General features: G+C 33.7%; 1 protein-coding gene across 1 annotated transcript in view; it reads right to left on the reverse strand.

Annotated features, from left to right (window-relative positions):
- Window positions 1-22332, reverse strand: part of RYR3 (ryanodine receptor 3) — a 149606-nt gene extending 127274 nt beyond the window's left edge. Inside the window, exons 1-11 of the mRNA XM_058807672.1 lie at window positions 22327-22332; window positions 21418-21537; window positions 19559-19666; window positions 17732-17743; window positions 17349-17423; window positions 16291-16369; window positions 13805-13917; window positions 13365-13464; window positions 10050-10143; window positions 6263-6337; window positions 5232-5388 (exon numbers count right to left, since the gene is read on the reverse strand). Of these exons, the coding sequence (XP_058663655.1) occupies window positions 5232-5388; window positions 6263-6337; window positions 10050-10143; window positions 13365-13464; window positions 13805-13917; window positions 16291-16369; window positions 17349-17423; window positions 17732-17743; window positions 19559-19666; window positions 21418-21537; window positions 22327-22332 (939 nt within the window). The remainder of the gene's footprint in view (window positions 1-5231; window positions 5389-6262; window positions 6338-10049; window positions 10144-13364; window positions 13465-13804; window positions 13918-16290; window positions 16370-17348; window positions 17424-17731; window positions 17744-19558; window positions 19667-21417; window positions 21538-22326) is intronic.
- Between the last annotated feature and the right edge of the window lie 969 nt (window positions 22333-23301).

The raw sequence follows: 23301 nt of genomic DNA on the forward strand, positions 1-23301 counted from the left end.
TTAAGCCAAATTTTTTTCTTAATCCCATTATTCTTCATTTAAAACTGGGGATTTTAAGGCTTCAGCACTTTAAAATAAAGTAGCTGTCCTTTAAAAAATGAATTCACGAATAAGAACAGAATTATGCTGCAAAGTTTGTAACAGCAAGTCATGGATACATGTGATTGTACTGGTTTTATATGTGTGACAAGTTTTTTTTATTTCATTTCAGTTTATATAATGTTCAACATCTGGGGACCAAACAGGAGTTGTATTATATCTATGCTAATCTGCTTTTATTTATATGTAATTGAACTGTCACATTTCAACAATAATGTCACTTGAAAGAGGTAACATTATAATGCCAAGGTGAAGGTGAGTGAAATTACATGACATTCCTTGGAGCTACCATTTCATTGTCAAGACTATGGGGAAAAGATGTCACATCGTATTTGTGTGGACTGCACTGTCACTACAGAAAAATATGAACTATTTCAATACACATTTGCAGTGAAGAAATTAAGTGAAAAATACAATAAAATAGGACAAATTCACTGTCAACAATTTATTGTTTGTCTTTACATCAAAACCTGAAGACAAACTTTTTTCTTCACATATTGTGTCTGCATCAACAATCAAGCATCAACAAACACTTCAGATAAAAAAATCATAGTGTGGTAAGAAGTAATCCTAATTAAGTTATTTTTATGAAAAAATTGAGAGAAACTGATCCCTTTTGAAAACACTAAACATAGTGAAAAACCCTAATTTTTTCCATTTCAGAAATAAATTTTTAGAATTATTTCAGGGGCCTGAAGGCTGTTTTCACTCTGGAAAATACACCACGAATTCTTCTTCATCATGTTTTGCTCTTTGCACTCTGTCCAGCTTCTCTAGGATTTCAGCCAAGTAATTTGATCATAGTGTGCAAAGTCACGGTGTATTTTACATCAGCTGAAAAGTCTAGTCAGATAAAGATTACTGGGGGAGAAGAGGGGAAAAAACCTTCTCTTATCTAGATATTTGTACATATCTTAACAGTAAAATATCCAAACAATTTGGCTTTTAAAATCCTCTTTTCACAGCCTAGTCTCAATTTAACTCCCTCAGGCTATGAATTCAATGAAAGAAAAAAAAAAAAATCACGTCATGAGCCTGGAAGGTCGCAAAGGAAAAAAATAACAACAACAACAACAACAAAAAATACCCCAAACCAACCAAACAAAAAAAAAGATGAACAAAGGAATTTGAGGGCATAGCTGTCAAAGATGATATTTTCAAATGATATTTAATATACTAGAGGAAGGGCAAGAATTATCACAGATTCCTACGTGATAAAAGGAATATGAGGAATGGCAATGTGAACAGAACAAACTCAACTTTCTTTACAAAGATTTTACAATAATAAAAACACAGGGGAAACATTTTTGCCAGTTTAATGGCTTGTTTAGACAGTCCTAAGAATGGCAAAACAAACTGTCTGCTGAACTCTTACTAAATCTAACTTTCATGAGCTAATTAAAGTTTTGTCTTTTGATATACCACACTGTTATTGTGCTAAAAGTATAGCTATAGATACTCCAATACAACAAAAGAATAAGATAAAAGGTCTACAGATATAAGAGCTTGCTAGTGGCATTATTGTACTCTGTATACTTTGCTTTATACATTTGTACATTCCAGTAGACAAGAAAAAAAAACCAAATTTCATTTCATCTTTTATTTTCTCTTCCCATAAAAAATAAGTAGAAAACAAGGGTTTAATACTGCATTTGAAATGCAGTGCTTACTAGGAAAATATAATTATGAAATATTAACTTAAAAATAAGTACTGGAACTTTTAGAAACAAACGTAGGTAAAGGCCCTTGCAATTCCTATGATCACAAAACCAAATTAAACTTTATGATTACTACCATACTATTACGACACCCTAATGCCATGTTGAGTCCCTAAGACCGCTACATGTTGGCAGTAATATTAAAATGATATCAAATCCTTCTGCATGAGTCATCTATGACTTTTTAATGTGTCAGAATGTTACTTACCAAGACTATAGCAATAACTTGTTAATTGTCAATTGTACCTACCATCACAAAAATAAAATATGAAATCTCAAATATAAATTCTGGGCTACACAAATTAAAATAAACAATTATTTTTAAATATGCTCTTGTTTCCACTGTGCTTAGTCTCAAGGAAATTTGTAAGCAGACCCAAGACTCTCCTCAGCAGTGTATACTGAGCCAAGTACTGTGCTGGAATGAGAACATCCCATTTCAAAACAGGATTCCATCTGGTGTAGAGAAACTGCTGTCTCTGTTGTCACAAGGCATTACAGATCTGCTGCCTTAAAATACAAAGGTTGACATTTTAAAACTTAGTCAAATGTAAGCTCTATATTAAAAACAATATAAGATATAATTTGGAGGGGGAGGTGGTCCATCAATTTCTGATGCTTGTAAGTTTAGTTTGCAGCAATTAGGAAGCAAAACAGGCATGTATTACATATGTTATTTTCAATGAAATTAGCACCATAATGTTCTTTAGCCTACACCTTAACTTTTTTTAAACTTCCCTTCTTTTCTTAGTTAGTAAAAAATGTTAAGGTAAGCTCTAATCTGAATTTTTTAATTTAAAATTAGTGTTTCAATTTCCAGTGTTCTCCATCAAAAGAAAAAAACAGTGAAAGAAAATACACTATGAATGCAATCATGGGTTTGGACAAGCAAGGAACACACAAGATTGCTGAAGTGGAATATAACAGCATTGAGGAAGAAGGTGCTTTTTCAACAAGAGGGTCTCTATAACAACTGCTGGAAAATAGGACTTTATTTAATTCATGTGTTACATGCTCCTGGGTAGCCTTGAGGATTTGTATATCTATCCACAGAGCTCTGCTTTCTGGCAAAGCTATTTTTTTTTTTTTACAGAACCCTTTTGCTGGCTTCCAAACTGGAAAGAATACCACAACAAAGAAATGTTTCATTTCCTTTTGGATACTCAGCAGCAATGCTTCTTGTAAGCAACCTGGTCTGAACTGGTGTTGACCCTACCTGGAGCAAAAGGCTGAACTAGATGGCTGCCCAAGGTCCTTGTCAATCAGAATTATTCTACTAGTCTAAGGGATGGAGTGCTGTCAACAGACAGATATCCAGCACCCTATTTTTAAGAATCTGTACACAGCCGGAATGAAGACATTAGACAGATACCTTGAAATTTCCCTGCATTCATGCCATGTAAAGATACATGCGAATGAAAAGGTTTCTTCATTGAGATAATGAACCAGTAAAATGTTTACAAGTACCTATATGCAGAAATTAAGATAAAATCACCTGCATGTATATATATGTATATATATATTTCTAGTCTATCTATTACATCTATGGTCCTTTTTCCCCTCAGTCTGTGTGCAAGCAGCACTTTGCTTTAAGAGCCATTTTCTTCTTACAGTCCAAGTCAATCTTTGGGGTTTATTCCCTTCCCAAACATCACCTTTCTTTCTTCAGAAAAAGTTACCACTGCTTACTCCCCTCACCTGGAAACACTAATGTCTCCACTCATGGGAGAGTGTAGGTCTTACGTGCCCAGACAATAAATAACAATTATTTTCTTGGCACCAAATTCATACCCTATCATGAGGTAAAAAAATTATTTTCTGTATAGGACAGCACAAATGAGACATGATGATGAGACACTGAGCTTGGATTTAATATAAAAATTTACATTAACAACCATATTATGTATAAATATGGTAGGCATGCATCATCAATTACTACTGTACTTCAGCTTAGTCATTTTGGGCACTGCACTTAATTTCACTAGTGTGCCTTTGAAGCAGACCTCAACTAAAAGAGTAAGAAAATCAGGCATGTTTACTCAACATAACATAAATAATTTTATGAATGTGCATACATAACCACTAAATTTACATACTCATTTAAATTTATTCATGTAAATTTACTCATGTAAATTTACATATACATTTATAGGCATAAATTAAAATATTGGAAAACAGCGGGACAGCTGGTGTCCAGTTAGGCAGTGAGTACATCAGAGGAATTTTAACTCAATATTTAACCAGCAACTGTGGCACTCCTGTGATACTCACCATTCTTACCAATGACTTTGCAATAATGGCAAAAAATTACATCTGTAATAAATGCTCCAGCATAACATCATATGTACAATCTATAGTGCATAGCCTTTACACTGAATAAAAAATGAAAAACTATGTTGTAAGTAAATCTAAGCAATCTAATAAAATTTCCTGATAGTTTTTCAATTATTTTAATTGGTCAAAATAAAAATTCATGAAATATCATATACAGTCACACTAATAAACATTGATATTTTTAAGATGTTAAAAAGAAGTATTTGACTTATTATACTAACAAAAGTCTAGCATTTGTCAAGACTCTTACTGTTATATTTTATCTAGCTATAACTAGTTTTAAAGACTCACTTTGGGATTTCTTTTTTCTTAATGATCATATAGCATTCAGAATTATGTGGAAAATTTAGTGCTTTTTTAGTTAAAAATAAACTCCATTGTAACAGCTATGGCAACTATTTATAAGTAAAATCATGAAAGAACATAAAAACTTTTCATCATCTTTGATTGTAAAACTTTTCACATCCTGGGGAAAAAAAAAGTTATTAATTTTGCCTACCTCCATAACCATTCTTCATTTTCTCTCCCTTGTAATGTTTTTCCAGCTGGAAATAATGAAAAAGCTAATAACATGCAATTAGCAGCTCACTAAAGAGCATAATTTGAAAACATATGGTTTAGAAATCACTGCCATATTTGCCTTACATTTAGGAAAAATTTGATTGAGTTCAGTTCTTATCAGCACACTGCATAAAAAATAGCAAGTGAAATGAATTAAATTGAATTCAATTATGACAGATAGAGCTGGAACATGTAACACTCTAATGAGATTCTATCCAACTAAAATAATTCTATAATTATTAAAGTATTCACATTAAACTACCATATCTTGCACTGTATTTGGGTTTAATCTACTTTTTAAAACTGGCTACAGTTTAGTTTATTCTAAAGTTTGTCAATCACCCTTATTTTTCCTCCATGAAACCTTTGTTATTCTTGACACATTTGACTTTAAATGCACAATCTCTAGCATTAACTTCATTTTAAAAATTACAAGTAATTTATACCATTGTTGAAACAATTCAGATTTAGAGTTTGAGTGCTCCACATTCAGAACAAATTTGCATTGTTTTTATTTACCTTTGTTGCTCTAAAACAAAAGGCTGTGGATGCTGTGTCTGATTTTTCTCTGTCTAATATTACTACTCCTTCATCCTCATTCAGAGCCAAGTATTTTCCCGTTGTAATGTGTCGAAGACGAAAAGGCTGCCCCCATCTGATGTTACTTCCACTCCAGCTAAACATAAGAGACATCAAAAAATAGTTGAAGTAAGTAGAACTAGAATTTTTTCTTTAGGTTTTAAAGGATGTTCAGAAAATAGAGTATGCTATATATATATATATTTATTTATATATATATATATATATATATATTCGTTTTTTGGTTCTGATTGCAATACTTGCATTAAATCAGATGCAAAACTGCTAATTCATTTGCAAAGGGAACCCTGGAAAGGAGTATGGCTTCTGTCTTTTTGTTTCTACCCCCTCTCCATCTTATCAGGGTGTTACATATGGTGCCCATAAAAAATCCTACATGTGTAAATCAACTACTGTATTTTAGTTGACTGACTAAAATTAAACGTAAGTGGGGACTTGACATGCTACATCTGTGTTAGTTATGAGCGTATTTCACTTACAAAAACACTAAGGGTAAAACATATAGTTCAGATGGCCATCAAGGACCACACATACTCTTATGAGATATATTGAAATTTCACTTGCAGGGAAATAACAGACATATAATCACATAGGAAGGAGATAATCTTTAACAAACCCCCAAAAAACAAGAAATACAGAAGGGGTAGGTATTATTGCTCTTATTTCCACTCATGCTTATAAAACTCCCAGTAAAACTAGGAATGCATTTTGCTTTTGGAAAGAAGGGATGCTTTAAGTACACATATCTCATACGTAGTGCTGCTTTTGATATGGGAAACAGAAAAAATCTATTCTATCACAGTACATTGCTTTTTATTATTGACAAAGAGCCTACTAACACATATCATAAAGTGTGGCAAATATATATTCTGTATTAAGGGTCTGTAACAATCAAATTTCTATTAATATAACAAAAGTTGCTAACCAAAACATAACAAAAAGTTGCTAACCTTATTCGAAGGGGTTCTACTCTCCACAATGATCTTGCTCGAATGCCAGCTCCTCCAGTTTCATAAAATACTTTCCTACAGAAAAGATTCAGAAGGCCATCTTATGTTTATTTGTGCTTATATAGTATTTACAACTTCTCTGGAAACTGTACATGACTCACTACTTTTCCCCCAGTAAATAAATGTCATTGAATGCACAGAAGATTCCTACTCCTCAGTGAAACTATGATAAATAAACCAAATGTGCCAGGTAAATTAGATTGTTTCCATTAAGGTAGTCTCTCTCAAGAGCTGATAAAATGCCTAGCCTTGAAAGTGGCTGGGAAACCATTCCTGCCATTTAATCAGGCATAAAAATATGTAATTCCTACAGTTCTCAAGATATTAATCTACAATACTAATGGTTTTAAATACATACCATATTTTAAAATAAAGAGATACATTTTCAGATGAAAACAATGAGAACACAACATCAGAGACTTCATTCCAAAATTTTTTTTTGTTTCTTATTAAAGGGCCAGAAATTGTGGTGATAACAAAAATTCTGTATTGTAATCCTCACAAAATTGATAATGCATTCAGAGAAATAAAAACCGGAAGTGAGAGGCTTAAGCCTTTACTATAATTTAGTTTTCTTGAACTATAGCTGAGGATTGGTAACGTGTTCTAGTTCAGCAAATAATATTCCACTCAATAATCAAGTACAAGCAAAGAAAAACTCTGGTAGATTAGCCCTGTTAACAGGAAGTTTTTAATGTTTTTAATAAACATTCATGTCTTGTCACCAAATCACCAGAATTTGTATATACTTTCTCATTTATAATGAGTATAGGAAATATAATGGAAAATAGGAAAGGTCTGAATGTCTACCAAAAGCTTTCTTACATGTTATTTCTCTGAGAAGGACTAATCCACCCTAGCATGCACAGAAACTGGACCTTCTATGATAGTTAAGTGTCTGAAAAAATGCGCAGCAAGGGAATTTAAAATCTGCCTTCCTGCTCTGGCAAACTTGACTGAATACAGCAAATGCATGCATAAAGATGTCACAATCTAGCTGTTAAATAGCTGGATTAAAGTTTGAAATGCAGATTTTCAAATTGTCAAATTATTTTCCTATTTTTGACGGCTAGTAGGCAAAAAATTTTTAAAAAGCTGTTTAGTATTGTTCTTATGCGACAATGGACCTGAAAATCAACTTTTGAAACAAAAGTTTTGTTTTTCATATCTGAGCAAGTATTTCTACATATTTTCTTCTACTGAGAACATTTAAGGGTCTCTTTCCTGAGCAAAACAAATTAAATCCTGGACAAATCACAAAGCATAATGGAGCATTGGCTAATCATTTGCACCCAACAGCTTTATAAGATGGTGGACTTGTATTTTCACCTCTACTTTATTTAGGAGTCACATTTAAGGGCACAGATGTGATATCAAATATTTCAAAAATGTTAGTTCACCAGAAGAATAAGAATAAATATTCCTCATAGTAAAGGTAGTAAAACTCCCTACATATCTTATCTTGCATGAAAATCTATTGGTACTCTAGAATAAAAATAAACAAAAAAATCGCTACCTTTCAACTCATCTTAATTTCCAGTCTCTATGAATTTGATCTTTCAAGGTCATTTCCAACCTGAGCTGTTACATGATTCTCTGAATATACTGAATGCATAATAAATATCTAGAGCTCTCCATTTTCATTCTATGTCTCTAGTCCCACTGACCTTACTGATTTTACTTTTGGCAGACTCTAAATCCTAGCTAAGCTCAAAACTATGTATTAATTTCCACTCTCTCTGACCTCCTTCACATCTCCTTGGCCCAACACAACCATTCTGTCTCTAAAGGACTGTCATGGTGTAGTTCAGTATCACAGAGACAGCTCAGTTCACCTGATATAGTCATAGTCTCTCTTCATCTCTTACACTTTAGATTTCTATACTTTTAAAAATTCATCTCTTTTTCCAGCTTTCTCTATGTGCAATGCTGGACTAGAATTAGTGACCTGCTCTTTGGGTAACAGAGGAGCATGTAAAAAAAAATTGCTGCCTTTTCCCAACAACATTATTTTCATCTAATTGATTCCATGTACCCATCTGTTTTTTTTCTTGCCAAGCTAACCTTTGTGATGTCCAATATGTCCACCCCAAGTATTTCCATTTGGCCTGCAAAAAAAGACTTTAGGATTCTTGTCAGAGAATAGTCTCTATGTGAATTGTTAAAGAGCCTTATTTACAGAAATGTTCAAAAATAAGATTTTTGTTTTATGAAGAGAAATCTTTACTCTCATCTAACTTAACTTATTTAACATTCCTAATGAAATGTATAGAACTGATTAAGTAAAGAGATAGAAACAAACACAACCATTTTCTACATCTCTCTCTGCTATTCTTATTACTATTTGGGGGTTTTTTGTATTTTCATTTTGTTTTGATAATGTAAACATAACTCCTACAACTATGACACAATAAAAACTTGGCCGTATATCTATTACACAGCTCATAAAGCCAAAAGACAGGACAACTTCAAGTCACCTATCACTATCACACTTTTGAAAATGTTCAATACAGCATTCACAATTTTTCCAATTTTGGGATTACAAATACATAGATTTCATTCATACAGATATACATTTTAATTTTACCCTTTTATTTACTTAGCATAAAAAACATGGAAGAAAATCTTAAAGCAGTAACAATACACATCAACTCTACACAAAGAATCACATCACACTGGAGAATAGGTTGTTACAATTAGTTTTAATATTAGCTATATCTGACTTCCAAATAAGCAAGAGAAGTAGCAGAGAGCAGCATTTCTGAACACACTGAAACATCTCAGCATCTATTTTAACCTTTTTAAAACACGTCCTTTATAAAATAAGTCCAAATGCAACATAACATATCTGCCACTGTTTTTATACTAGGTTTACATTTTCATACACGGTCAAAATATTTTTTCTTTTTCTTTACACATATGAAGAAAACAGCCACAAAAAATTCACACAGTGAATTTTTCTGGTTTTAAGTTTGGGTTCTCTTTAGGACTTGGAGACATTTTTACTCCTCAGAAATGTAAACATGGCAAATTTAGAGCTGACAAGTTTACCTGACATAGTTCAATGTTACTTGTGGTATCACATTACCTAAAGCATAACTTATTTGCCACAATAGGTAGAAAGATCTTATTTCTTTAAGATTATTTTAAAGCTAGCAGGTTTGCGCAGCAAAATTACTAGTTTGCTTTGCTTCTGATTAACGAAAAATTTTTAAAATACAGAAGAATTCAAATAATAAATCAACATAATAGATGATATCCGTAAATAGAAGTTCAATAAAAAAGTAGTTTAGTCTAGCTAGTATGATGTAATTTTTTAATATGTTAATCAAAAAAGAGAAAGCTTAGAATTTGCAAAAAAAGGTGCAAATTATATATAAAATATGAAAGTTATTGCAGAGGCCAAACTTACAGAGATTTTTCATGGATTTTTTTTTCACATTACCATCTTCCTGCTAACACTTTCTTACCTCTACTTGTAGCAGTATGAACTAGAGACAAGCAATATAACAGGATGAAATATCAGTGAGAATCAACTACTTAAATTTCAACAATGAAAGAACTCATGACAGATTTTCAGCTTAGTAGGTCTCAATTTCTTGTACAATGTCACTGCCTAATTACAGACTGCTGTAAAGAGTGTTAGATCTACCTAACCTGAAATTCAACTGACATCCTGTTTCTTTTCTGAAAGAAGGAAATATTAAAAAAATGCACCATCACTTACTTGTGCTGTGAATCATTCTGGTCTGTAGATGGAATTGTCAAGCACTCATCATGGCCATGGAAAAAACGTACTACATGCCCACCAAGAAGATATCCTGAAAAAGAAGCTCATTTACAAGCTAAAACATTGACTATGAATGAATTAACACCCCCATAAAAGTTTAAAAAATTCAAGACCCAGATAAGATCTATTTTCCAAATTTTCACTCAAAACTAAATCTAAACAAGAAAAAAATTAACGTGTTAACATACTACTTTTAGTATCTTAAAAAAAATAATTCTTCTGAAAATTAAAACAAAACAAAACAAAAACTTTTAACATTTAAAACTCAAATTTGGATTCTGAGACAGAAAAGGAAGTTAAAACCTTCTTTAAAACAACAAAACCAATTATGGCTTTGACAATTAAATGCATTAAGTAAAAGCCAAATAGATAATACCATAGTTTCCTCATCCTTAATACAGTTTAAATTATTTCAAAGAAATAATAAAACAAAGCAGTTTCATACTGTCATTGTTTTTTTCTGAAATTTATGATTTTTGTCAAAATCAAAGGCGCACAGCTGCAGCAGGAAACAGAGGACAGAAAAACACTTTGCAGATCTGAAGATTAAGTTTAATGGAAGCTAACTTTCCAACCCATTTAACACAAAGAGTACAGGTCAAAACCAGGCACTCTGCCTCACATCAAAAATGAAAAGACAAAGAAGGTGTAGGAGGATGACTCATCAGATCCTAGTCCAAACCATTCTGACCTTGTAAGTGAAGGTACTGCCTTTTAAAGGAGCACACGCTAAGGAGAAAGAGTAGAGGGGAGCTTTCATACTGTGCAGCTGATTCAACATAAATTTGATTTTGTAAATGAGGAAAACTGTAACTAACAGTTACCATCTTGCCAATTAATACAAAAGTCAAAGCAAAGAAATAATGGGGGAAATGTACTTTCCTGTTATTTATGTTTTCTTGATGGCTTTACAAATATCACAGAAACAGCATTGTCTATTTCCTAATCCAGTTTTAGACTCAGGAAATCCCACTCTCTCTCTCTTCATTCCTCTTGAGCTAGACTGCTATGTCTTTTGACATATGACCATCTCTCACATAAACCATTCTGAGAATGTATATAAAACCAAAGCCTAAGTAGTTGAGAAAAAATTGATTGACACACAGAAAAATCTACTTCTCTTCTTATTCACCCAAACTTTTTTTAAAATTACAGTATTTTGGATTATGCAAATAATTTTGGGCCACTCAGTATAAGAGTGCCAAATACAGCAAAAGGCCATTAAGATGATTAAGAGCTGGTGTGTATCACACTTGAAGGGACGGGAAGGGAAGGGAAGGGAAGGGAAGGGAAGGGAAGGGAAGGGAAGGGAAGGGAAGGGAAGGGAAGGGAAGGGAAGGGAAGGGAAGGGAAGGGAAGGGAAGGGAAGGGAAGGGAAGGGAAGGGAAGGGAAGGGAAGGGAAGGGAAGGGAAGGGAAGGGAAGGGAAGGGAAGGGAAGGGAAGGGAAGGGAAGGGAAGGGAAGGGAAGGGAAGGGAAGGGAAAGGAAGGGAAAGGAAGGGAAAGGAAGGGAAAGGAAGGGAAAGGAAGGGAAAGGAAGGGAAAGGAAGGGAAAGGAAGGGAAAGGAAGGGAAAGGAAGGGAAAGGAAGGGAAAGGAAGGGAAAGGAAGGGAAAGGAAGGGAAAGGAGGCTCTGGAGGGATCTTATCAATGTAGACTATGAGATCAAAGTCTCTCCTGCTGTGCCCAGTGATGGAACCAGAGGCAATGGGCCCACAGTGAAACATTGTAGGGTCTGAACATCGGGAAACACTTTTTCATTGGGAATGTGCCTGAGCACTGGCACAGGTTGCCCAGGCATGTTGTGAAGTATTCGCCTCTGAAGAGAGTCCAAACCTGTCTAAATATATTCCTAGGCAACATGTTCTAGTGGATCAGCCAGACAGTGGCTTGGACCAGATCCTTTCCAACCTCAATTACTCTAATTCTGTAAGCTCCTAGAAAGTTTAGCTGCAAATCTCTTCAGGTACAGAAATCTAAAATATACCTCTGGTCTTCCATGATCTCTCTGTGTAGCTCATATTTTTCATATGTTACAAGTTTTAAACTTTGCTGTAGGATGGCTTTTCTCTTTGCTTCTTTTTGTTTTACCTGTAAAGGCCGAAAAAACTCAGGCTTTTTGAGGGTTGATCCCTGTTCTATTTCTGACCTACAAGGATAGGCCTCCAGACAGCCATTTTTAAATATCAAACTCCAGCATGCCAAAGCAATCAGAAAGTATTACAAGCAAATCCATATCCCATGTGATTTTAAAATTTAAACCTAACACTCTGAGACAGGTTTCTTATGGGCCAGTGCACAGAAATACTGTGATATGCTGATTTAAACCACTTGGGGTTAGAAAAACCCAACCATAGATTAAAAAAAATGACTACTAAATTAAGCCTAGCACCAGGGTAAGTCATCTTCTATCAAGACTTACTGTAGCTGATCCAAGGGAAGTGGGATATTTCTCTCAGTTCCCTTAAAGCTCCGTTAATGTCCTATGTTATTGTATACTAGTATATCAAAAATGCTGAGTTTTACAGATAAGTGACGCAAAATGATCCTAACTTCAAGACATTGTTTGTGGATGTTGAGTGCTGAAACTTGGAATAGAGAATGGCAAAGGTGAAGCACAGTGTTTGCTACAACAGTGTTAATGACAAACTGTGGCACCAAAATAAGGAGAGATACTGAGTGAACCAGACTTTCAGTAGAGAACAAGACATTTCTCAGAATAAGGTGACCATGACAAACATGGTCAATGACTCAAACATGACCATGAAGTGCCATAAAATTTCCCAAAAGAAATCCTGACCCTGTGGTGTAGGATTTAGGCTGAACAAGATAATACAGTAAGGATGCATGTCTGAATGTTGGGATGTTAGGGAAATGTCTGTAAAAAGCAGAACTAAGAGACTGAAATAGGAACTTTGAGAAAACTGCTTTTCATTTTGCCTGTACCTTCATGTCTCTTCTGTTTTGTCTGTAGTGGGAGAACAGTATTTAGGAAAACTGTATGCAAAAACCTAAGTTTTCTGGCTTTAGTTATTCTGCAGCTCCTACTCCCCCAAATTAAACTAAGCCTTCATTGATCATGCAGCTTTTAAAGGTTTGTTACTCTAAACTTACAGCACTCATTTAGCTTTTCTTTATTTTCTTTAAACTGTTTGGTTGACATTCTGAGGGGAATTTGTTTTTTTAACTTTCCTCTTTATCAAAAGCATACAAATTAGTCTAATTTATATACATGTCTAAATAAAATGGCAAACCTTCTGTAATACTGCTTCCTGAACATATAGGATGTACATTCCATAGTGTCTGCATAAAGGAGGCATCCACCTGAATATTTCCATTTGACACGGAGAGATGCTGAAACAAGACAATGGTAACAGGAAACAATGAAAATTATGCACTTAGAATTTTTAGTATGTTAATTTATAAACAGAAGAGAATGTATCATAAATGAAATATACAAATTTCTTCTAAAATTAGTATTATTCTAAAATTTGGGGAAAAAGCATGGAAGCAGTCTTGCTTCACACACACACAGCCCCCTTTCAGTGTGGAAAAATAAAAATGCATTACAATGAGACATTACTCCATAGATTAGACAAAAATAATTCATAAGAATTCCAACCAATCTCCTTATATCCCCACAGAACTTTGTATTTTCCCACTATTTGACCACTATCTAAAGAAACACACTCACCAGGTATCTCTCAGAGGACACACTGACCAGGATAAGGTCATCACCTATTCGAACTTTTTCGCCTTCTGACCTTTGCTTAGAAGCAGGGTGTATTGTCCACCAGCATGCCTCACCTAAATGACAGAGGCACTAATCAAGGGTCTCCAAAACAGACAACTCCCAAGAAATCTAAGTATATCTTTATACATCACTAAAATATAATTATAAAAATTGCCTTATAAGACATTCACCTTATAAAACAACATCGTTTCTATTTTCAATAATTTTTGGTGTTTTCTTTTTGCTTGAAAATTTTGTCATATAATCTTTTCCATATATGATATTTCCCTTTTCAAGTACTTCTAAAGGGATTGTTTACAAAACACTACTCAGAACTGCTCTCCCTTGGAGACTGTCCTTACCAGGAAATTGCTGACACCTACCTTGGTCTTATTTATCACTTTTTGTAACTTCTTTTGTTTAATTGTCATATTTCATTCCTAACCTTCTGTATCACATAGCATAACAAACCTAGAAGCAGTTCCATTAGCCCTACAGACCATACAAAATAGCCAAGCCAACCATAGAACGTTTCCTACATATGAAACGTAAGATCCAGGTTACACACACATACACACACACACACACACACACACATTCTGAGAAGATTACCTAGTTCATTTCACAATTTCACACTCTTCAGAGTGTGAAAGATAAGACCTTGAAGAAAACAAGTTGAATAAAACTTTCTTACCAGACAAAGTGGGGGAAAAAAAAAAAAAGAAGTGGGAAAAAAATAAAGGGCAATTTGGTAGAATCAAAGTAGAAAAATTTGTTTGATTGATTAGGATATTGCATGTAAAACCTCCTTAAAACAAAACCTGAAGGTTATCAAACTAATTATAGTGAAGACAATAAATAGAAGTTACATCCATACAGACGTAAAATGCAAAATCTTCAAAGGGAATAATTTTTTACAGCCAATGGCTTTTCCCTCTGCTACATGAAGAAGACTTCCTGTAGCAGAAACTGATTCATTAGCAGTTTCATAGGTGAGGGAGTAGAGCAAGGGAAAATCATATTATAGTACTCAGTTTATGAGCTTTCCAGACAAGCCCTCTGTGCAGAAACACAATTAAGCTTTTGTTAATCTTACTTATGTGTACATGGGTTTTCTTGTGTATGTACAGTTAAGCAAATATCAATTAAACAACTACATATACTTGTTATAAAACCTCATAGATAGAACCAGATATATGTACAATAATTCTAAAAAAAAGTTATAAAATTTTAAAAACAGATTTCACTGAAACTATTTTAGTAGCGATTAAACACACATATTCCTTTTATCACATACATTCCTTTTCTCAATATTCCTAAAGAAAATTTTCTCCATCTAAGGCAACAATCAAAGACAGCCAAGTAGCAGGCTGCTACTATCTGTCTAAAGCAACCTTCTGTATGGCTATAAACAACTGAAAGACAAACCTCACTCATTCAAAAGACAAATTTTGTAGAGAGTCACCTGAACAGGTTCGAAGATTATGATGTACAAAGGTTTTAACACCTACACTGCCAGTGCCTCTCCATCATCAATTAGTCTATTTGATTTTAATTTTCAAAAGAATGAAAAAACAATAGAAAACCCAGATTTATATTAACACAAACAGCATTTCATTATTTGAGCTTTACATGAATGAAGTGTGTATACAGATACTTAGATTTTCCCTTCAAGACACATGAATGGGCCTGATTATTACAGAGTCACCTGTTACTTTCTGAGGAGTACTCATAACTTTCAGTAACCATGAGCACTACATACACAGCAGCATTAAAGTCTATTTCTGGCTCTTTGTGGCTAAGTTACCTTTAAATTTATTTAGTATAGCTCCAGTGGCAACTCATAATTTTTATGTACTTTCATGGAAGCACAATTTTTTTTCCACTATATTTCCATCAGCAGTAATGGTAATGGCAGTACTCCCAGAAATACACTAATTAGATTTTAAATCTTTATCATAATGTCCTGTTTGTGTTGTATCTCCTTCACTTTGTCCCATTATTGGTTTGTCCATATTACAAATGTATTTCTATCCAGCTCTTTTAGCAGTGTGTTCACTACATATTTTCTGGTTTCCTGCACTACAAGTTGCGAATTTCTTTTCTTACCTGGTTACAATGTATATTGTGAATACACCAGTATATGGCTTTTCTGTACTCTAAGTGTGAAAACAAAAAAAAAAAACCTAAACAAAAGCATCAAATTTGTTTTATTCAACAGAAATATTTTACTTTGACCATTATAATGCATTTAATTGCAGCTGTGTTAAGTCAGTTTAATTGCAAGACTCTCTCACATTAATACTAACAGTCATTTCTTTCAGTCACCTTTTTTCTGATGAACACAGAAAGATCCCATTCATAAGCTTACAGTTGCATTAAACACAATGTCTCTTCTAAAACCAGAAATGGGTAACTCAGTCTCCTTCAAAAATAACTTGCCATACCTGCTGCATTTTCTCGTAATCCCACATCAAATGCAAGTTTATCTGTCTGGGATCTTGATGATGTTAAACATGTCAAATACTGCAAAACAGTGATATTATTGTAAACAAAATCCCAACAGTATCCATTAACATACATGCCAAATTAATACATTCACATTACTTCGTCTTACTATCATATTTAATTTTTTAATGAGTTAAAGATGATGTTGTTATTCAAACAGAAGCTCTTCCTGAACTTTAAACATCAAAATCCTTTTCCACTGCAGCACATTTCCACTTCAGCTGTGCAATTTAGCTTCTACCTTCTGAAGTTTCATACAGCTCATCAGATAGGAACAGGCAAACATCTAATTACAACCCTATCATAATAAGTTTGATTCATGAAAACATTAAAAACATACCAAAAGGTAATAATTATACTTGCAGCTCTGGTATATCAAGGCAACTACAATTTTCAAGGTTCATAAACATAAGCAACATAGAAGATTAATGTAGCATTTCAAGATTAATGTGGCGTTTTCTAGTACAGGAAAAAGGAGGGAAAGTGTTTTCCTGACTTCTCATTTCTTCTGCCTTGTATTAGGTGTATTTACATGGGTCCTAGTAGGTCAAAGATACAAAACAGCTGAAATTTTTCAGTTGTAGAATATAGTATGATGAAATTTATACAAGGCAGCCTGAAGACAACATCTTCGTGGACATAATCCATGGAAAATACGGGATGCCAAATGGAATATCTTATCTTGTAAAATATGATGGGGGAGAAAATAACATATATCAGAACAAATTAATTTGCTGTAGAAGTTCTTGCTAATGGAAGTTAAAGATTCCTTAAAGACGCAGAAATGATAGATTTTAGGAGCTTTTCAACTACAATTCTGAGTTAAATCAAGAATATGAATTTAAACAATTCTATTGGGTTGAGACACCACAAGTTATTAACTTCTTTCTCATCTAGCACAGAAGATAGCTTGGAAAGAGCATCATTCCAAATTTTTAGGTTTTTTATTTTGGTGAAAAGACATTTCTCATTCATGCTACTCATGCTACTCACTTACCATTTCGCTGAAGGAATGTCGAAGCAGTATGGCGTGGCCGTACAGCAGGGTCCGGTGGCCACCCCCTTGGGCTGCCTGCAGAACAGGATGGAGAAGGTCAGAACACCACTGCTCTGAGTGCACCATGATCAGAACTACACAACAACATGAAGAGCTGTGGCAGTTCAAGGAAGGAGTGCAAATATTCCAACAAATTATGAAATGAACACACTGGGGAAAAAATAATAATAATGAAGTCGATACAACAATAGCCAAATATCTGCCAAAGGAAAAAAATATTGGTTTTTGACAAAGAACTTTTATTGTTACCTGATTTTTATTATGATTTGGTAAAACACAGCATTTCCAAAAACATATTTTAAGTTAAATAAGATACCGCTTACCTTTCTTATAAACTTCATGCAGGCATTAAAAAAAAATAACAACATAAATACATATATATATACAGAAACTGAAATCTGAAAGAGAAAATAACACGCTTACTGCCCAAAATAGTTTAAGCATATACTGAGAATATCTACTTGCTAATATTAATCTTTAACATAATTCAGATTCATTAAAGCAACTGCAACCACAGTTTCAACCAAGTACCGTTATTAATTTTGAATATGTAAAACTATGACAAGACAGGGAGAAGCAAAACTGGATTTTTCCCTTTGCTTCCTTTAGAACAAATTTCTTTTATGCTCCTTTTGGATGGCATTTAAGGCCAGTTCTCATCCTTGGATTCATTTGAAAGAGACAAAGATAATTAAAGGATATTCCAAGAGCTCAAATAATGGTTATACATGTGTAGGCAAATGGTTTTACATGCTGTGAACAATACATAAGTTAAACTACTGTCAAGCTTATTCAAAACATGCCATTCATATAAACTTCTTTTAATCCTGCAGAAACTTGTAACTGTTTGGTGAAGAAAACTGGAAAAGTATGCAGCAGTGACTATAACACCTCTTTTATACATTAAAACTTTTATTTAAATTAAAAAGGAAATAGTTCGCAAAAAAGTCAATTGTAATTACAAACAGGTTGTCAAAAGAAAATTACATGTATTCAGTTTGCAACAAGTACATGAATACTGAGAACAAGCAATGAAACCCTTCTGCTATTTTATTAGTGAAAGTTTTTAAATTAATCACTTGCAAGTTTGACTTATAAAAATAAAAAACAAAAGAAGAAAACAACACAACCAAACCAACACAACAATGCCTCCAAATTGAATAATCTACAGTCTTTCTCTAGAAAAATCTGAAACTAGCAGCAGAACTCTGGTTCAAACTAAATTTAGTCTGAAAAGCAAATAATTTTTTATTTCAGTCTTGCTTTTAGTATGAACTGCTGTGTTCCTATTACAGTTTCCTCAATGGGTTGTACCTAAATTTAAAATAAATGAAGGACAAGATAGTTTCAAAATAAATGCAGTACAACAGATTACATTCTTTTTTATTGCCTTCTGTTCCTTAAGCAACAGTGATCATTTTTATCAGAGATGATATGTCTTCTACTTCCAATTCCAAATTAAATATTCGTATATCATTATTAACCTCAGATTAAATCTTTCAGCTGCAGTTTGGGGTGAATATTTTGAAATATTAAAAATTATGTAATTTCTTTAAAATTCTAGAAATTTTTAAATTGTTCTTTTGATTTCCTAAGCATATGTTTTTATTTTCATCAAGACTTATTTTATAGAATGCAATGTAATTTCAAAAATAAAGAATACGACTTTTCTATGCAGTGAAAAACAAAAGATCTGCATTAATGAAGTCTGAAAACCATGTATGCAAAGGTTGACAATGCAAGTTCAAAGGTGATATAACTCCATCTTTTACATCTGTGCAATGATATGTCCCAGTTAAAGATCTGAAGCACAGAATAAGCCATTAGGTGATAAAATAAGTAAAGACAGTTTTATCATGCTCTGTTTGTAACAGAATGAAAGTTCAATTCAATTTGATTGAGCTGAAATTGGAAAATTAGGGTCAAAACAACCAAATTGATGCTGTTTCTGGATTTGTAGATCACAATTGTCAAAAAAGTTGCACCAGCTCCTCACTGCCAAAGAGAAACTAAAGTGATTACACAACTGGAGCAATAATGTCCCAAGAATACTATGACATCAGGAACCTCTTCTAGAAAATCCTGGACAAGAAAAGAAATGAGGAAAATCTGTACTTAGATTTAATGTTCTTTGAGATCAATTTACTTACCCCTTCACTAGCATTTTCCCCTGTGCTGGCCAGCATTTCCTGAAGGGCTCGGACAGACAGTGATTGTTCAAGGACGAAATTACAGACACAAAGGTCTGGAGGGACATACTGTAAAAATAAATTAAACAGTGCAAGAACAGATCAGCAGAACAGGTGAAACACAATGAAAAGTGTGTTGGAACGTGTTTATTTTAATTTTTGGATCTATGCTTAATGCCTATTCATCTGCATTTGAGGTAGATGCTACTCTCCTGTATGAAAGCAATATAAATCCATTCTTAATGAATTGACAACACAGCCATTTTACTTTCCTTGAGCTGTATTCCTTACAGTAAAATGAAGCTTCTTCAAGTTCAAATGCAAAAACTTTCCCCCTATATATTATTGTTTTCCTGCCTTTTAAAATGACACCATGGACATTGTATTTGTTCTGTTATGTCACTGACAAAACAGAAGAGAAAGTATAAGATCTTATACCATGTATGAGGTTGATAGAAGATATTTACAGTAGTAACTAGATGGCTGAGATTCAGAATTTAATGACATAATAATATGAACTCTTTAAGGAAATCCTAATTTCTGAATCAATATGTCTGCTGTTTATGAAACATGAAACTTCACAACAGATTTTTTTTTTCCAATTTCTTGGCACTGATATGTCCAAAGAAAGATATGTTCAAGAGAAAAAGGTCTCAAGGGGAACCAACAATGTACAAAAATATATGGCAGAAAGCACAAAGACATCCAGAGACTACACAGCAGAACCCAGTAAAAGGACAAGAGTAAATTGATACAAAGTGAAATACAAGAAATACTTTTAAAATATGACAAAACTGCCCTACTCTTACTGTGAGCATGGTAAACAGTAAAACAGGTTGCCCAGAGAGGCTGTAAAGTCTCCACCCTTGGAGACACTCAAACTCTGATCTGAGAGTCCTCAGCAATCTGTTCTGTCTGAAGCTATTCTAAGTGGATTTTGCACTTGGGTGACCTTTAGAGACTCTTCCCAACCTTAACAGCTCTGTGCTCTGTGGTTCATGATAAAGATCATGGCTGAGGATGAGCTTTAAAGTGGATATGCACTTTTTTTAAAAATCAGACTGACAAGAGAGAATAAAAGTCCTGATAATGCTGCATTTTAAGGTGATGAAAAGTGAAGAAATAAAAACAATTAAGGAAAAAGATGCAGAGAGAACCAAAGAGAAAGAGGAGGTCTTCCTCTGTTTGGTTTATTCCTAACATTATGCTTTAGTAGAGGTTCACAGTTTCATCCCTTCTCTCCTTTCCCCTCTCCAGCTCTGACAATTACCCTGAAGGAATTTGGTTTGGTTTTTGTTTCCTTCACATTTCTCTGGCTTCTTTTTTCAATTTTCCATTTTTAATCTTCTAAAATTTTCTTTTACTTAATCATTCTTGTCCCTGTACATTCAACATCCTGATTGATAATGAAGTCAGGAGTAACACTTAACACCAGTAACTGACAGATGACAATGCTTCTAAAATTATCAATCCAGTGTATTGAACTGACAGCAGTAACAGAAATATGGGAGTCAGTGAACTTAAATATTAATAACAGTCTGGACACCTAATCTTGAAAATAGGTAGTGTTTTAGTTATAGGAAGTTTCTTAGTTAAAGAATTTCACTCTTACTTAAAGCTACTCTTATCAGGTGTGCCTAAAAATTTATTTGGAATCTCTGGGAAATTTTTGCAAACAATTCTAAGATGCAGTCAGGAAGAAAAGGATACATAAGGTCCCTCTAGCATCATATTTAAGAAACCATAATTAAATGTGCTTGTGAGTAAGTAGGTTAACATTCACTGATCAGTTACACCAGTTGAGAGTATCAGCTTCTTACTTTAGCTTCTGATGTTGGCTCCAAAAAGCACAGGCGATTCCCAAGTCCCTCAGCTGCCAAGCAAAACTTCCTTTGTTCTTTGTGAATGCTGGCAACACACTGAAGTACTACTTCATCATCCTGTCACAACACAAAGAACAAGAAAAATTATTTTGATGTTATATGCACACTATACTGTTAAGAAATCCTGCAACATCTGTTGAAAATTAATGCAATATACTTCTAAATCATATAATGTACGTATGCAGAGATTCTTTTGATGTATATCTATGACAGATCTACAAACATGTAAAGATTTCTATAGAGATTTACATTCCAGACTTTATCAAAGTGACGAAGACTGCACACTGTCTCCAAGGCTTTTACAACTGTTGTCTTCTTTTGTTTCTTTACCAATATAAAACAAACTGTAGGCACGCTGTTACTCAGCTAAATATTTTAATGCTTACAGTAAAAAACCTTTACTGCAATTTTGCAAACAACAGTGGTATTTGTTAGCACAGTAAACTATCAACACTATTCCTCAGAATGCAGAATATTAACTTTTAAGTTTTCGTGTAATATAGAAATCTCTGTGTACAACCAAAGATCCAAGAAGCATTTTTCAGGTGAAAGTTCAGTCATAAGAGCTTGGTCCTCAAAAGACATATCCCAAGAGTAAGAACGTTCTAGAAAAGCACTTTTACAAATCACTGCATAATACAATGCCGAACACATAAAGTGCCAAACCCTTTTTCACCTCTTAATATGGACACTAAAGCTGATATAAGCAAGCCAAAAGAGATTAATTTTAGTGTTTGACTGTGTCAAAGCTATATACAGAATTAAAAATAATTTTATTTTCCAAAACTTGTCCACTAAGAAAAAACCTCTGAGAGAGTAGCATGTAGAAGCACTTATTTTTGTTACAGGCATGTATGTCACTGTTTGCCAAAAGACACTGCCTGACAAGTTTTTAAGGGGGCAGAAGCTGATAAAACAGGAGTGATATGATATGTCACTGTCCCCTCCAGCTACAAAGTCCTACTGGTGTCACTTATTATTATCAAAGCAGATACACAACAGCCGCCTGTGCTGAGCACTGGGATCAGTTGGACAATTATGTTCTAAAAGCAGCGCTGCTATTTACACTGCCCTTATGCAACTGCACTGCTATGGCACTGCCACGGCTCTGGGCACTTGAAATTAAAGCTGGCACAAGGAAAGCAATTTTCACTAAAGGAACTAAGTGACACACTTTCCCTTTAAAGAGGGAAATCAAAAGCATCAATCAAAAGTTTTTCACTTGTGTGATTTCACAGGTGAGTGCAAGTTACAGGGCTTTTTTTTAGGTGACCCTTCACTGCCTGCTTACCACTTCTTACTGAAATAGGCAATTATTACATTTCAGATAAATCAGCAGTTATAGACAGTATTTTTCTTATCTAGCTTTGCATGACAATCAGTACTGGTTTCAACAGTACAGAAAAAAGAATTTGAAACATATTTGCAAACAATTCTAATTCTGTTAGAATTAATTGATGCTAAAAAATTATCTTTCCTCCTGTTGCTTCTGCTTCTATTTCTATGTAAGACAAAAATAACGTTTAAAACATTTTTCATCATCTAGTTCCTGTATCAAGATTTGAAAATACATATTTTAGAGGCAAAAATATTAAAATACTAAAATATGAATTTATGAATACCAACATTTAGAAAAAAATTGAGATTTGCTACTTAGCACACACTTATCATTACATTAAATTACTTCTATATAAATGAAATTGTATTTATTTTCCCTACTACACTAAAGTATTCATCATTCATTCCACAGAGGTGTACATTAGTAGCCAATATTGTAATTCATAGTTCCCTAAAAAATAAAATTATGTCTTCGGATTTTTT

Source organism: Ammospiza caudacuta, chromosome 6 (assembly GCF_027887145.1).
Source record: "Ammospiza caudacuta isolate bAmmCau1 chromosome 6, bAmmCau1.pri, whole genome shotgun sequence".
Lineage (NCBI taxonomy): Eukaryota > Metazoa > Chordata > Aves > Passeriformes > Passerellidae > Ammospiza > Ammospiza caudacuta.